At 46.0% G+C, this 17,923-nt stretch overlaps 1 protein-coding gene across 2 annotated transcripts in view; it reads right to left on the bottom strand.

Annotated features, from left to right (window-relative positions):
• RASAL1 (RAS protein activator like 1) overlaps positions 1-17,923 on the bottom strand; it is a 1,443,380-nt gene that overhangs the window by 984,763 nt on the left and 440,694 nt on the right. For both annotated transcript variants that reach the window (XM_069619245.1, XM_069619246.1), the window contains one exon: positions 9,278-9,391. In XM_069619245.1, the coding sequence (XP_069475346.1) occupies positions 9,278-9,391 (114 nt within the window). The remainder of the gene's footprint in view (positions 1-9,277; positions 9,392-17,923) is intronic.

Raw genomic sequence — 17,923 nt, 5'->3', positions numbered from 1 at the left:
CACCTGGATGAGGTGACTGAAGAACAGGCTGAGGGAGGGTGCTCTTCCTGGAGGTAACCGATTAACAATACTTGGTGTACTTTAACAGACTGCCAGATGGGGCAGAAGGGGTAGAGACAAATACAGGTCAACAGTGACTGAAACAGAATGCTTTTTTATTTATTTGAATTTTTAAAGCGCTCACACAGCCCGGGGACATCGAGGCGCAGTTACAGGAGGAGCATGTCTTAGTTGCGTATTTACTACTAGTCTGTGCCAGCAGTTGCTGCAGTGCCAAACATGTGACATGGAGCAGCAGCAGTGTGATGGGCTGGTGGTGGGCCGATCTAGGTAGGTCTAGCACTGAACTGGCACGGCCGGCGCGCCCACGCTGAGGGCGGTGCCGCGCAAAGCATTACGGGGCCAATATTTTTTGGGCACTGGCACTTCTTTTTTTACAAATTAAGCACTGTCCTTAACCATTATGCGGTTCCTACAGTGTCCATGCTATTCTATATTCTCCATATGTTAGTCACACTTGGCTCTGTCGGGTCCCATAGGTGCTCCTACAGTTCCATAAGGTTAATTGCACATAAGCATCTGCAAGCTGTACTCAGGATCTCTTGCTTCTTGCGGTTTCAGCGTTGCTCCGGTAAGCTAATGACAAAATAATAAAAGCAATGACAGTATGTATATGTATCTGTCCTTTAACTATAGAACTGTACACTTGTGTTCTTCATGTACTCGAGTGTGTATTTACGTCCCGGTGTGCGGATGGCACATGTGCTTCCTGTCTAACGCTGCTACATCGTGGTGTCTCAAACAACGTCAGTGGCTTTGGCTTCTCAGCGCTTTAGTCAATACTGTCAATTGAGGTCTCTTTAGTTGCAGCCTGAGGCTTCTCGTCCACTCTGGGGAAGATGTGTGCCACACCTGGTCTATAGGGCTAGCTGAGTGGGTACCTCTCGACATACTTATCAATTATTGGAGCACTAGGAATTGGTTCAAAATAGTATGGGCGTTCACGATGTCTTCTGGCCTTCTTTTGCATCGTTTACCGTAAAAGAGGGGGATGAGAGGGTGAATTTGCCCATCCCTCATCAGTATTTTCACTGTGTTGCAACTAACCACCGACGACTTTGCAGAGATAAGCCTGTCAATCCGTCCACGTTACCACAATTTTACAAGGAGGTTTATAATTTGCTTGTGTTTCCAAACTGATCGGACCCCAACTGGTGTACTAGAGGTGTGGGGCTGATTAATGGTTTATAAACCGATATTCATCCCTGGACCACTGGTGCCCCAGAAGTTGATTCATCACACCGGAGGATAGCTCAGTGCCTACGTGTTTGTTTGGAAGCAAAACAGTTCAGGGCAACACAGGCTCAAACACGGTTCTGTGCTTAAAGACTGTTCTCTTGTATTAGGTGAATTATAAAAGATGAAGACTTAAATGTCTAGGTACTATTACGTGCTTGATTTGTAATATGATTTTATTTTCCCCTATGTTTTTTATAGTTTTGAAAAACCTGAATACTTAGCAGCAAGACCACATGACGTCTGTATGAAGACACTGTAAAATCTCTCCTATGTTCACTTCCTGTGATGTCACTATCCAATGCATGCGTGCGTCACCTCCACTATTTTACTTGGGACTCGAGCTCTGAATATATAGGAGACTTGTGTTTCTGTGATGGGGAACTCTCTAATGAAACAAGCATTGGCAATGCCAACAGTTTTGACTTTTGTGTAGACATGGCAAAGGTATAAGACGGGCATTTCAGTAATGGTACTAACAGGCCATTAATGGTAGCAGCTTGAAAATGGTGCATGTACCTGGGCATACAATAGCAGTGCCTGGCAAATGACACCAATCTAATACTTATACAAAAGCTGAAATTGTTTGCTTTACCAATGATTGTTTTTAACAGGGCTTCCCTAAAGGAATCAAATACTGCTTAGAAATCAAGGCTAAAGGCAGAACTGGGTAACACATTTTTATTACACCAGGAGTGCATTTACAACACCAATAAAACCATTAGCTCTCAGAAGACAGCTTTGATAAAACCCTGGCAGGCACTTCGAATGCAAAGTTTGATTTTAAGGCTTAACAAAGTTAACTCAAAGGGATCCCAGGAGGGTGTGTTTTGGGCATGAAGGGGCAGAATAGGCTGGGAATGGCCATAGGGATTAGCATGACCATGGGCAGTTAATGGGTGGGTAATAACTGAACAACACCTACAAGCATTGTGCCTCTCCTCATATGCCAACTCTTCCCTAGCTATAGCTGCAATAATTTTGACAAAAGCTGGAGGTTACTGCTTTTGTAGTAGTCCTACTGCTTGCGGATTCTTGCTGCATTGGCTACCGCTTTGGCAGTATTTGCATGCATCACCCAGAAACAATGAAAAAAATATCATCATTGAATGGCTTGTGAACATTGTGTTTAAAATACTGAGTTGTGGGTATGCAAAAGACGTTGCTAAGCGTAGGTTCAACTCTTCTGCCCTTGGCTAGCTACTCTGATAGCAGTTACCTTGCTTTTGGGGATAGTTGCTGGCGACTACTACTACAGCACCCCTGAATCGTTTCCTATGTGGAGTTATCCCTTTCACGGGAAAGAACACAATAGCTGCCCTGCTGGACCCTAAGAAAGGGAAGTCGGCAGTGAACAATCCTGCCAACTGCCCTGTCCACCTCTTGCAACTTCCAACCCTCCAAGTGCGCCAATACAGAGGGGAGTAGTGGGCCTCCATTTGCAATGTATAATTCTATCTTACTCTAATATTTACCTTCTTTCCATCTGTTATTACTTCTTTCTTCCATTTATTGTAGCATGATTCGGTTTTTTGTTCTTTTCTTTCATCACCTTTATTCCTAACTTCCTTCGTCCCATTCATTTTCTTCAATCTTTCTCTTTCACTTTTTCCATCTTACTTTCTGAAATTTCTTTCCTTCGTTATTTATTTTGTTCTTTCCCTCTCTCTTTGTCTTACTTTCTTTGCAAGTACTTTTACTGTGTTCCTCCTCCAGAAGGTTGGCCCAGCCTGAATGGGACGTCATCATAGCTCAGTGGGTTCCAGAGGCCTGAATGACCTGTGACCTCGATCACCACTGCCATGCACCCGGGCTCCTTTAGGTCTTCAGTGGATCTCTCTTACGAGAGATTCCTAGGTCAAGCAATCACATCCCTTGCCCCAGGCAGGGGTGAAATGAAAACGCCTGCCACCCTTGCAAACATCTATCTGGGGCCAGGAGGATAGCTCAGGGGCAATGCGTTTGCCTTGAAAGTAAGACAACATGGAGCACATGCTCGAATGCTGGCCCTGCTTAGAAAACGATCTCCAGTATTACAAAAGATTAATTCATTAATTTAACTGATTACGAAGATTGTCTCAAGTACAGTCTATGGGCCCCATTACACGGTAGGCGGTAGGGATTTACCGGTACCGGTAAAATACCGGTACCGGTAAATCCCTGCCGCCTTACTACGAGGTCCCTTAGCGGGTTGGTACTTTAACGCCTGCTTTTTGCAGGCGTTAAATACCAACCCGCTAAGGGACCTCGGAGCTAATTACGGCACCGCTAAATTGCGGTGCCGTAATTAGCGCCTTCCCCATTCCCATTGAGCCCTATGGGGCTGAAATGGGAATGGGGAAGGGCAATGGCGGAAGGGGGATTTACCGCCCCTCCAACCTTGGGATGGGGCGGTAAATCCCCTTTCCGCCAAGGCGGTGCCGGTATTTTACCGGCATGAGCCATGGCGCTAATAGCGCCATGGCTCACCGCCTACCGTGTAATGAGGCCCATCTTCGGTAGCAGCAGTCTCACTGGCTCCTTGCTGCTTTTTGTGGGGTTTAGGGGCTTTCATTTAGTGCTGTAATGTCTAGGATCAATTATTGATGCCCATGTAGTTCCATAAGAATGTAACTTTTGCACCAAGCCTTTACATTTAGGCTGATATAGAGCAGTTGACATTACATGGGTTTCATGTCATTTCATCAACATTCTTTGTTTAGATTAGTTTTTTAACTAGCAATGTTCAATGGAAAAACGAATCGAAATTGTTTATTTTTATTTTGGGGGGTTCCCCCCAAAACTCCCATCCCCTATTGTGTTTTTCTCTATCCCCTACCACTTATATGCACCCCCCCTTATATTTTACGATGAGTTTTTTAGTTGAACATTTTTCATTAAAAAATGTATCAAAAAAAGACTGTTGATGGAAGGACGTCGTACCCATTGCGTGATGGCCACATCTTGCAAATATGCTTGCATTTCAGAAGAGTACAATTGCAAGCCATTCCCAGTGACTAATTGTTTCAGCATGCCACATTGATTCTAACCATTTTACAAGAATTCCATCACTTTGGAAGAGGTTACGGTCATCGTGCTGTCTGATTCTAGCCATTTCATTGTATACTCAATCAAAACTATTACACCAATGGACCTGCTGTCTAGCACATACAATGCCCCCATGATGTCCATTGCCAGCCTTGTCCAAAAAAGATCTGCCATTTTGATTGGTATCAAAGGGTGGACTTGCCGTTTCTTTCTTTTGTTGCTGGCCTCACAATGCACAATATTCTTTAATGATAATTCTAGCCACTTAACGTTTAGGGGCGACCAGAATTACTCCCTTTAGGGCTTTTTGGTAGCTATATGCAAGATGTGAAAATGGACTGTCGGGTAAACTGCGTCATGAGTGCGCTCGGCCTATAGGTGATGGACGTGGCGGTGTGCCGCAGAATCAGTGAAGCTGGGTCCTACCCTTGACCCAGTATAAGTTTACACGAGGTTCAGTTAGACCAATTGTTTGCGCTCACCTACAGGTATTTGTTCTGTTAAATTCGATTGTGCTTCTCACTGATGGGGATCATTCATTTAAGTATACCATTGATAATATTACAGTGCAATATATCACGGCTGGCCAGTGATTACTCAAACTGAAGAACATTTATTTATGAGACTCGAAACTATAGTGTATTATTGCTGATAGATTGCACTGTAATATTATCAATTGTATACTTTAAATTAATGATCCCCATCAGTGGAAAGCACAATCAAATATATCCAAGATGTAATTCATGGGAAAATTCGACTCAGCAGAAGGTTCACAGAACGAGGACTCCTTTCAACCTGACAGAACTGCACTCACTCTCTGCCAGTTCATCAAGGAATGGCCTGCTTGCAACTCTTCCCGCGCCTATGTGCACCCCTCACCTGTGAATCAGCGTTGCCTCCCTGTCCTCTTAGCTATTGTGAATCCATTATTACTTGGGGGTCCAAGGCAACCTGAATTTCTTCTATGACCTCCTGCAATGGCTACTGTTCAAGAGATGCATTCATTTTCTTTCTTTCTTTCTTTCTTTCTTTCTTTCTTTCTTTCTTTCTTTCTTTCTTTCTTTCTTTCTTTCTTTCTTTCTTTCTTTCTTTCTTTCTTCCTTCCTTCCTTTCTTCCTTCCTTTCTTTCCCCCTTACTATCTTAATGTCATTCTTTCTTTGCTCCATACCTTGTTTTTCTTTCTTTCATCCTTCTGGCCTTCTATTTTCTTTCGTTCGTACGGTTTCCCCTGTTCTGTTTTCTTTTCTTTCATTTGTCTTTCCCTTTTCTTTCTCTTTCTGCCTTTTGAACAAGACTTGCAAATATTTCAGTTCAAAATGTCAGATTATCCACTATTGTACATACCTGCACATGTGAGAACTGAAAGAAAGCTGAAAGTGGTAGAGTGTGTGTTCTTTATCAGTTGAAAGAAGAAAAGAACGTAGGAACACGAAACAGAATGAAAGAAGGATGAAAGAAAAAAGTGAAAGAAAAAGAAAAGATACTCTGAAAAGGAAAGAAAGAAACAAAATAATAAAAGAATGATCAAAATAGCGTTCGAATATAGCATTGTACACATACTACCTTTTGGGTGATAGTTAACACATAAGTCTTCTGGAGTTATCAAGTTGCCTCTAGTGATTAATCTTGCCCTCGCCTTTTGCAGCAGGAGCACCTCCCTGGCTCAACCCGGGGCGTGAGACGCTTTGAAAGGGTTCTGCAACCATCCTCTCCCCTTTGTACTCCCCCTTCTCAAAGCTCACCCTAAGGCATGTTTCTGTGCACCCTGCATCATCCTCTGCTCCTTGCGCTCTCCATTCTCAGAGCCCCCACCCATAAGACATGCTTCTGTACCCTGTGCCATCATCCTCTGCTCCTTACACTCTCCATTCTCAGTGCTCCCTCAAAGGCATGTTTCTGTGCACCCTGCACCATCCCCTGCTCCATGCACTCTCCATTCTCAGAGCTCCCTCAAAGGCATGTTTCTTTGCACCCTGCACCATCCCCTGCTCCATGCACTCCACATTCTCAGAGCTCCCTCAAAGGCATGTTCCTGTGCACCCTGCATCATCCTCTGCTCCTTACACTCTCCATTCTCAGTGCTCCCTCAAAGGCATGTTTCTGTGCACCCTGCACCATCCCCTGCTCCATGCACTCTCCATTCTCAGAGCTCCCTCAAAGGCATGTTTCTTTGCACCCTGCACCATCCCCTGCTCCATGCACTCCACATTCTCAGAGCTCCCTCAAAGGCATGTTCCTGTGCACCCTGCATCATCCTCTGCTCCTTACACTCTCCATTCTCAAAGCTCCCTCTAAGGCATGTTCCTGTACATCCTGCCATCATCCTCTGCTCCTTACACTCTACATTCTCAGTGCTCCATCAAAGGCATGTTTCTGTGCACCCTGCCACCATCCTCTGCTCCTTACACCCTCCATTCTCAGAGCTCCCTCTAAGGCATGTTTCTGTGCACCCTGCCATCATCCTCTGCTCCTTATACTCTCCATTCTCAGTGCTCCCTCAAAGGCATGTTTCTTTGCACCCTGCACCATCCCCTGCTCCATGCACTCCACATTCTCAGAGCTCCCTCAAAGGCATGTTCCTGTGCACCCTGCATCATCCTCTGCTCCTTACACTCTCCAATCTCAGAGCTCCCTCTAAGGCATGTTTATGTGCACCCTGCCATCATCCACTGCTCCTTACACTCTACATTCTCAGTGCTCCATCAAAGGCATGTTTCTGTGCACCCTGCCACCATCCTCTGCTCCTTACACCCTCCATTCTCAGAGCTCCCTCTAAGGCATGTTTCTGTGCACCCTGCCATCATCCTCTGCTCCTTATACTCTCCATTCTCAGTGCTGTCCCAAGGGCATGTTTCTGTGTGCCCTGCCACCATCCTCTGCTCCTTACACTCTCCATTCCCAGAGCTCCCTCTAAGGCATGTTTCCGTGTGCCCTGTCATCATCCTCTGCTCCTTACACTCTCCATTCTCAAACCTCCCTCTAAGGCATGTTTCGGTACACCCTGCCATCATCTTCTGCTCCTTACACACTCCATTCTCAGAGCTCCCCTTGAGGCATGTTTCTGTACACCCTGACATCATCCCCTGCTCCTTACACTGTTCATTCTCAGTGCTCCCTCAAAGGCATGTTTCTGTGCACCCGGCCACCATCCTCTGCTCCTCACACTCCATTCTCAAAGCTCCCTCTAAGGCATGTTTATGTGTGCCCTTCCATCATCCTCTGCTCCTTACACTCTACATTCTCAGTGCTCCCTCTAAGGCATGCTTCTGTGCACCCTGCCATCATCCTCTGCTCCTTATACTCTCCATTCTCAGAACTCCCTCAAAGGCATGTTTCTGTGCACCCTGCACCACCCTCTGCTCCTTGCAATCTCCATTCTCAGAGCTCCCTCAAAGGCACGTTTCTGTGCACCCTGCACCGTCCTCTGCTCCTTACACTCTCCATTCTCAAAGCTCCCTCTAAGGCATGTTCCTGTACATCCTGCCATCATCCTCTGCTCCTTACACTCTCCATTCTCAGTGCTCCCTCAAAGGCATGTGTCTGTGCGCCCTGCCACCATGCTCTGCTCCTTACACTCTCCATTCTCAGTGATCCATCAAAGGCATGTTTCTGTGTGCCGTGCCATCATCCTCTGCTCCTTACACCCTCCATTCTTAAAGCTCCCTCTAAGACATGTTTCTGTGCACCCTGCCATCATCCTCTGCTCCTTATACTCTCCATTCTCAGTGCTGCCTCAAAAGCATGTTTCTGTGCGCCCTGCCACCATCCTCTGCTCCTTACACTCTCCATTTTCAGAGATCCTTATAAGGCATGTTTCTGTACACCCTGCCATCATCCTCTGCTCCTTACACTCTACATTCCCAGTGCTCCCTCAAAGGCATGTTTCTGTGCACCCTGCCATCATCCGCTTCCCTTTGCACTCTTCGTGTACAGAGCTCCCATAACGCATATTTTCTGCAACCATCCTCTCCCCTTGCACTCTCCAACCTCAACGCTCACCCTGAGGCATTCCTCTGCCCATCTCCCGCATTTCCCTGGCACTATCTGACCTCAGATTTCTCTTTACCCCCTCTCACTTACATCTCCCCCTTACACGCCCTGAACACAGAGCTCATCTTTAGACCAGTCGCTTGCTATGTTTTCCCTTTTGGTCTCCTATTTCCCACTTTAGAATGCATACTAAGGCCTATCTCTTGCCGCCCTCCATCTATCCCCTGCTATATCCAACCTCATTGCTCACTCTAATGCTTGTCTCTCAACACTCCCCTCTTTCCCCTGCATTTTCTCTATTGGAGGCTCATCCTTGGTCCTCTTTAGTTCCAGCTCCCACTCCGTTGGGGACCAGGAGCTGGGTGTATTCCAACCCTGTGTTTTCATCCTTTCTATGTTACTCGAGTCTTTACTCAAGTAGCTGGTATCCACCTGCCAAGTGTCACGCATGTAGTGTGTTTATCCACCTGCCAAGTTTCACTCACGCACTTAATGCAGACTGCTGAATTCGGGCAAGGCAAATGTCACACATAGTAGAGGTGTTGGAGCAAGGGCAATAAAATGCCTTACGGCATTGCTCACACACTACATTCTTTCTGCATGATGAGCTTTCATTGCCCTTATCAGCAACCAGGAAGACGCACAGTTCTCTCCTTCTGCTTACAGTCAGCAAACCTGCTGCTCTCAGTCACATTGCCGTCAGCTTCATTACAAAGCCCTTTAAATGTCACTAGAAGGGGCATACAAAATACATAGACATTTCGCATGCAAGCCCACTGCAAACATTGAAAAGCGCAGCAAACACACTGAAACACACAGGGCGAATGTTCTACTTATTAACAGTGTCGTTTTCAATTCAGAAATGAAAGACAGCAAATAAAAATACAAATAACTTTCAAAGGATGTCTGATTCTTGACTGTGAGGAGAGGTCATGTTGGGCAGAGCCCGCAAGGTCACCTTACCCAATCGTGTCCTCATCCATTACATAGAAGGCCAGGTTGTGGAAGCCCATGGGGAGGTGCAGAGTGTACTCCTCGCCCCAAAACGGGTTCAGGTCCCTCCATACGGTTGCTGTCCTGCAAAGAAAGGGAAAGCGGGAATCAGAGGTGGGGCTATACAATCATTTGGAAAGATTTGCAGACATTCCTGAACTATCGCATTGGTCTAGAGCCAAATATCATCATCTCTTTCCACATTCATAACCTCAAACTCTTGCGCAAATTGACTGAAAGTGTGTCAGACTGCCAGGCAGACAGGCACATTGTATACTAGAATACAGGTGGCTACTCAGAGTCACTCGGGGCACCTGCTCAACCCAACTCTTCAAGCAATCTACCCATGAGGGTAATTCCACTGTGTGTCCCCACCTTCCACTTTCCAACTCATCACAGCTGGTTCATCTGAGACAGGCGAGTGAACATCTCTTCCCTAAAATACAAGATTGCTAAGGATCACAGCTTCAGAACTCTTGAGATCAAACACGTGGTTGTCTTCACCAACCTGATCCTCACTTCTAATGCGGTCCTCACCTGGAAGAGATGTCTATGTCATTACACTACAAATCACTGGGGCGATAAGCCCACCACGGCGCACCTTTGGCTATTTGGAGATCGAGGCAAAAGTCCTCGCACTGGCCTGAGCGGCAGGAGCAGCTCCCTGGCACAACCTATGGTTGAAGAGGAAAGTGGCCTCCTTAAATCTGTGACAGCTGTTTTATCCCCCCGCCCCCCTGCCATCCCCAGGCACGCCCCTCTGGGGGTCCACGATTCATCTGCTTCTTGTGCCCAAAACTCCTACTAATTATAGGATCATTGCATTATCAGATGGAAGACTATGGACTCTGAAAAGCAGAATTCTTCTCTCTCACGTGTCCTTGGATCATGAGTGCAAAGAAGGGGACTCCTCACCCCAGCTATAGGCACTGCACTTCTCCCTGTCCCACTGTATCCCCAGTAGCATGTCACTAAATTAGGGGGAGCCCTGTAAGCCCTTCTGAAGGCTCGCCCTGCCCTGTCTCTCAGGCCTGCTTGGGCCAGCACTAATGCCTAATGATTATTTGTATTTATTTATTTACAGAAATGTATATAGCGCTCATATCCAAAGCACTGAACAAAAGAGGGGATTACAGTAAGAACAAAGGAAATGAGGATTACAAACCAAAACAGCAACAATGTTACATCAAGAATTAAGAAACAGATTGAAGAAGGTGGCGTTTTAGACGCAGTTTAAAGTGGGAGAGATTAGAAGTAGAGTGAATTGAAGGAGGAAGAGAATTCCAGGGAGCGGGTGCAAACAGTTGAAAGGAGAGGAACCAGGAGGCAGCACAAGGAGGCCAAAGAACAGAACTGGGAAGCAGAGCGTAAGTCTCCTGAGGGGTCGTATAAAGAAACCAGAGAACATAAGTATGGAGGAGCGAAAGCATGAATACATTTAAAAAATAAACACAAAAATGGAACGCCAGGCGTTGCTTAACAGGGAGCCAATGGAGACCTGCAAGATAGGAAGAAATGCTGGCAGACCAGGCAAGGCACAACAGAATCCGTACAGAAGAGTGGAGTATAGAGCGCAAAGGGAAAAGAGCAAAATTATGCAAGCCAACATAGAAGGAGCAGCAGTAGTTAAGACTAGACAACACGAAAGAATGAAGTAAGGATTTGGTGGAAGAAAAAGTTAATCGAGGCTTCATTTTCCAAATGTTAAAACAGATAAAAACGACATGACTGAACAAGAGAAGCAATTTGGGGTTGTAGAGGAAAAGAGGAAATAACAGCTAGGTTTGTATATCTGGCTATTGACTATGTTAGTTAGGGATGATGGGAGTTGTAGCACAAAACATCTGGAGAGCCAAAAGATACAGACCCCCTGATATATCCCAACATTGGCAGTGGAAATCACTCCATGAAACTGAGTCCCTAATAAATGCCAGCATTCCTAGTGTAAACACTTTGATTGTGTGCCCAAAATCTATACCACTGTTGTCACTGTAAATAACGTTTATGAATCTGTGAACACAATCTAGGCTCATATGGTCACTGTAAATCACCATCATGAAGCTGCAGCCACAATCTAGGCCAGTATATTAACTGTAAATCATGTTGTTGAAGCTACAGCCACGATCTATTCCAAAGTTCTCAATATAGCACATTGGATGATGTGAGCAATTCGACCGTCCGCATGGTGGGCGGCACTTGCCTGGGATTTTTTAAATGTTTAATTAAATGGAATGATGGTAGACTAACCTCAGGAAAATGTGTGGAGCAAATACACACACAATATATGCTCACACCATGACAAACACATAGACCTGTGTACTCTGGGTGGACACAGCCTGCACGCATAGTCCGCACTGTCATATTTAGCTGGAATGTGACTGCCAGGAGTGCACCATCTCCATGAAGGGGGAGGAACTGACGAACTTTGATTAACTAACAAAGGCTCCATGGATCCACCCTGCTCTTTTGTTAGACCATGCAATGCACCTGATGGCAGCAATTAACATACTAATAGAGCACACTTCAAACAGGCCCACATGAGACCTGGCTGCAGAGGTTAACCAGGGTGACAGGAAACCCAACAACCTTTCATATGTAACTGTGTCAACCTGAAGCCAGCTCCCGCCCTCAGTATCAATGACAGTGAGCTGTCATGTCTGGGACTGCTGTTTATGGTAAGCCACCCCACTAGGGGAACCCCATTCATAAGGTACGAGAATATGGTTTGCAGGAGTCTGGTCTCGCTTCAGCTTCAAGGGAGACCTGCCACTTTAACAGAGACCACATAGAGAGGACAATTAACTAGAAAGACTCTGAGCACAACAGCCCGGAAGATGGGTGAGACGTAGTGTCACAAGGGAGTGTGGCAAGAGCTTTCTGTTGAGAGAAGGCTTCTGTCATTTTAGTTCTGGGGCATACCTTGCTCCTGTTTTCATCCCTTTACCTTGCCTGTTGCAAAGCACTCTGGTTTTGACCTCACACATACAGGAGATTGTTGGTAGGGACCCAGGATTGGTTCATTAAGGTAGGTTTCGCCTACACAAATCCCTGTGGCCCACTTAGCTGTAAAAGAGGGATGGAGCAGAAAGAAGAACTCATCCTTGGACCCAGGCTCAAGGTACAGTCTGACTTATATCTTTGGGGATCTATGTGATCACTGTGCCGCCCATAATGTCGACTTTCAAAAAGCCGACTTCCACTATGGTGTGGAGCATTGATCACATACATCACTGTGCCCCAGATGCCCGCCTCCCACCCTACCCACTTACCTTTTTGGCAGCACACACATAAGTGTGTCGTCGTCTCAACTGTATCCCTGCGGCGTCAGTTCTGTCCCACTAACGTGGGTCTGAACTGGCGCTGCAGAGTCCTTTTCCTTATTTTATTTTATACTTTTCTCTTTATTGTCCCCGCTGCCATCTAATGGAAGCGGGGCACACCCCCACAATCCCTAGCCCCCATTACTCTGACTAACGGGAGTGGGGGACACTCCCACAACCCTTGCTCCTATTAGTCAGAGTAATGGGGTTGGGATTTTAGTATGGCGCAAAGGCGCCGTATTCGGTATAGGCGAAATTTCGCCACATTTGTACAAACGCCATCTTCAGCCAGTGAGGGAAGGCCAGGATCTCCAAAGAGGGAAGCAAGATCCCTCCCCTAAACTGCTCCCAGTGAACAGTGGGCGAAAAGAACTCAGAGGACCCTCCAGCAGCTCCAGAACTGGTACCCAACCAGCACACACAGTGCCCTGCTAGGCTATGCAGCAAGCTTCCTGCTTAGGAAGTGCCAGAAGGTCTCTGAACCTAGAAACCAAGAACAAGGCAGCTGCCTGCAACACACTCCACAGCTGTGGGTCGTCTGCCTGAAAGGATGACACAAGCCCATTGAAGAAACTGGGAGAAGTTCCCCAACGAGCATCTATCAATGTCTGCCTTAAAGGACATTTTACGAGCAAGTCGAGTTCCTCGATCCGCATCCAACGGCAATGCTGACCATTGACAAGCCACTGTTGCTTAAAGACAACTGAGACGTCTCGAGCAGTGCTTCAGAACCACTGATCACTGAGACGATTCCTGACCCCGAGCTGCCGTGTAGGCCAGCCTGCATCCGTTTATCCAGCTTTGTTCACCGAATCATCTTGCCGCCTCTTACCCGCAGTCGACTCCCGTCTGAAACTCTGTCACAGAAGCCTGCAAAGCACCCTGAAGCCGACTTGACCCTGTAGAGCACCAAGAAAATCTACAGCACAAGGTAAATTGTGTTTGTGTCCCCTCGGTTCTTCCCAGAAGGCCCCTAGAGACATAGTAAGATCCATTGCTCCCTTTGTGCAAGAGCCAAGAAATGTTAAACTGAAGCCGGGTCTGTTGCTCAGTGGACTAGTGCATCCATTACAGGGGCCTGTGTTTGACCTCATGGTCACAGGTTTCAATTCCAGTAGGTCCACTCAGCCCTTCATCCTTCTGAGGTCGATAAAATGAGTACCATTAAGTTGGGTAACAATAAACATCCATTATTAGCACCAAGATGCCCGTTAGGGGGTGAACTACAAATACGCCTGTTATGTTGTGGTTATTAACCATACTGACTACCCTCCTGTCAGTATCCAGAGTGCATCCCTTTTCTTTATTGAAACTGTCTGTGTTCTGCATTCCTCCATAGGGTAGGCTGTATTTCGAAGTGTTACTAGAACTGTCTGCTGTGATATAAAGAAAGTAGATATTTTTTGAACAACCTTTACTGGACAGTCCCTTTTATCAACTAAACAACAATCCACAACCTTTCAGAGATAAGACTGCCATTCTGTCCACGTTACCAAAATTGGACAAGGAGGTTTATAATTTGCTTGTTAGTCCAATCCGTTCGGATCCATTCTGGTGTTTTAGAGGTGTGAGGCTGATTGATAATTTAGAAAACGATATTCACCTCTGGACCACTGGTACCCCAGAAGTTGATTCGTCACAGATGATGTTGCACAAACATTACAGTAAATATTGTGACTATCAATAACTATCAATAACTTCCATGATGTACCCCTCTGCCGCAATGCACATGGACACATTGCGCACACCCACCCACACATCACCCGCACAAACACACAAAAATCACTCATACAAGAAATCAGAACCCAGAAGACAGGTCTTTTTTGTCTATGCCCATGGACACTGGAATCTCCTCCCTGTCAACATCAGATCGACCCACTCGCTTTTACATTTCGGGACGGAGCTCAAGAACCTTCTCTTTGAGGAATGACTTCTCACTGGCACCTAGGTCCACACACCCTCATCTCTCCACCTAACCTGAGTCTGGACGATCTGCTTCCCCCTGTTTCATTCCCTTGTTACTTGTTGATTCCTTAATGCCTGCCCTCCCTCTTCGCCCATTGTTAGAGCTCTGCTCCCTTGTATTGATATCTTGCGATCTGCTCCCTTCACTCTATACTTATGACGTCTAAAGTGCTACATTGCTTCCGAAAGCTAGGTCCAAAATCAATAAAAACCCTAATAATAATAGTAACATTACTAATAAGAAGAATGATGCAAATCAGGAGACACTGCAAACATGCATTTTGGGTCACTTAGCATGATCTTGCGTGGTCTTCTTTGCATCCAGTCTGCATACTGACTCAGTTTGTAAATAATTCATTGTTTATAAATAAAATAGTCTTACACTCAATATATAAACAATTAAAAAGGTGGTAAATATCCCACATTCTGTAAATAAATATCCTTTGGGAAAGGATATGGAGGTAAATGGCACAATAGTTCAAAGCTGCTTTGCATAAAATCAAAGAAAATATTCGGAACGTAAACAAAAATGTGCATATATTTTAATATTTAACACATATGTCTGTTAAAATGATTTAAGCATTCAGCTATTTAGAGAACATAATGAACAGTGGGCTTGGTTTTAATTTGTCACAATACTCACCCTACAGTAAAATGTCTAAATGTCTACAAATTTGGACATGATTTCCTTCTGGGTGTGAGGGTGTTTTTATTTATTTTAATTCTTATAATGTGTCACATGCCCATGGGCCTCCGGGTGCACAGAAAACATAGACAAGACAAAAAATGTAGTGTCAGGATCAGGGGTGCAGGGAGACTGAGTGAGAAGTAAGTCTGGTTTCAGGTTGAACAAATGTGTCTTGGTCAGTCTTTTGAATGCTGTGAGGGAGTTTGCTGTTCTCAGTCCCAGAGGGAGACTGTTCCACTCTATGGGTGCCTGGACGTCGAAGCTGGAGCTGCCAAATCTAACCATCTTGAACCTGGGCTGAATCAGCTTAACTGGTCTTCAGACTGTAAATTACAGATTTGTGGGTTTGCCTTGAGGCAGTAAGGGAGATGTTTGGGAGCCTAGCTGTTCCAGCATTTATAGGCCAGGGTAAGAAACTTGTGTGTTATCTGATGATTTATGGGGAGCCAATGAAGGTCCTTCCTGGCATTGGTTATGTGGTCTCATCGAGACAAACAGTGGATCGCACGCAGAACGCTGTTTTGAGTAACTTTGAGTGCTTTGATATTGGCTTGGGATGTGCCAGGTAGCTTGCTATTGCAATAGTCCAAACGAGAGTTCACTAGGGCCGAGGCCAGTAAAGACCTACTGCTGATGGAGACGAAAGGGCAGATGTGGTTAAGTATTTTTATGATGTACACACAGGAGGGCTGGATCTGTGCAACCTGGGGTCTCATCGTGAGCTCCACATCCAACAGGACGCCCAGTGTCTTCATGCTCTTGGCCACTATGATTTCCCTGCCAGCAATGGTGAAACTCATATTCAAAGGAAATTCTTCTTAGTCTTGGCCCTGATGCAACAATCAGAATCTCCATCTTGTCCTTATTAAGGGCGAGCAGGTTGAATGCCATCCAAGCCTGGATGGCCCCGTAGATGGTGTTGATGGCAAGACAGTCCTTCCTGTGTGCAATCGCCCGAGGACGACCTGGGTGTCATCTGCATAGTTGGTATATATCACAGCCAGGTTGTCCAAGAGCTTGGGGAAGTAAATGATGTAAAGATTGAATAGGGAGGGGGCGATACATGAGTCCTGAGGGATGCCACAGGTCTGGGGCAGAGCTGGTGTCGTCATTAGCAACTCTGGCATTCCAAGGCCCCAGGAAGGAGGAGATCCTCTGCACTGCCAGGCTGGAGCAGGCAGCCTGGTCCCATAATCTGGCCGCCAACGGGGAGTGGTCGACCAGATCAAAGACCACAGAGAGATCCAGAAGCATGAGTAGGGCTGGTTGACCTCTGTCCAGAATGCTGGCGAGATTGGACGTGAGATCAAGCATGGCTGTCTCCGTCTCGTGCCCTGCTCTAAAACCCGATTGCCGTGATCCAAGGATGTTGTTACTTTCAATAAATTCCTGGAGCTGGATGTATGCCACACGGTCCATGATCTTGACCATGAAGTGCACATTTAGTATGGGATGATAGTTTTTAGCTATCGATGGGTCAAGGTTACACTTTTCAGTAAGGGTGTGATCCATGCTTCATTTAACGAGAGCGGGACACTGCCTTCGCTGAATAGAGATTCACCAGCCGATGGAACCAGTACATCGAGACAACACTTAAGAATACTGGAGGGGCAGCTGTCACCAAGACAGAGGGTAGGTTTCATGTCTGATATAATCTTCTGCATTTCGGATTCGGAGCACTGTTTGAATTCGAATTCGATGATATGATATTTATAACGTGCTTAATACCCAGAGGATTCTAAGCGTGGACCCGGGAATCGAATCTGTGTTGCTCCATGTCGTCTTGCATCCAAGGCGAGCAAGTTGCCCCTGAGCTATCCTCCTGAGATGCACACCATCTTGTCATGGAGGATGGTGGGGATTGAGGGAGTGAGGGGAGGTTTCTCTGTATTTAAGAGACTCCCTTGTTGGGTGAGAATGGTCTGTGGATGTCTTATAATTTTGGGGGGAAATTCATCATGAATTTCTTGTCACCACGCTGAGTCTCTGCTGGGAGTTGGCTTCCTAGAGGATTTACCTTCGAATTCCCTCAGAATTGTGAAGAGCTCCTTGGAACGGGATTTGGCATGTGCTATCCTATTGTTGAAGCTGGCAGATTTTTCCTCGATAATGGTTTGTCTTTAATTTTTTGACAGATTGCTTATAAAGAAGGAGGATTTGGGGGGGAAGGGTGTTTCAGCCATTCCTTTTTAGCTGCCCTCTTTATGTGTCGCAATTGTAGGATGATATCATTAAACCAAGAGTTCCTACAGATTTCTGGTTTTATCATCCTGCTCGTTACAGGGGCAAGAGCCTCGATGGTATGGTCCAAGGAGGCTGTTAGGTGAGTTTCAAGGCAGTGGAGTTGCTGAAGAAGTCGAAGGAGGCTAACCTGGCCATGTGCTCAATGGAGAATTTCATAGGTGTTATGTTTTCCAAATTTCTAGTTTTCTCAAGGTTTCTAGGTAGAGTATCTAGTCTCACCGAGGGAGCTGGCAGATGAACAATGGAATTAACTATGCAGTGGTCCGATCAGGAGCAGCGAATGGCAGTGATGTTTGTAAGAGACAGTGTGTCACAATCCAATCTAGCATATGTCCCCCATTGTGGGTGGGCCCTTTGACCCATTGTGTAAACCCTATGGAGTCAGGGCGACAAGGAGGG

Source organism: Ambystoma mexicanum, chromosome 10 (genome assembly GCF_040938575.1).
Source record: "Ambystoma mexicanum isolate Mex_15411 chromosome 10, UKY_AmexF1_1, whole genome shotgun sequence".
Classification (NCBI taxonomy): Eukaryota; Metazoa; Chordata; class Amphibia; order Caudata; family Ambystomatidae; genus Ambystoma; species Ambystoma mexicanum.
This window is presented reverse-complemented; position numbering and strand designations above follow the sequence as displayed.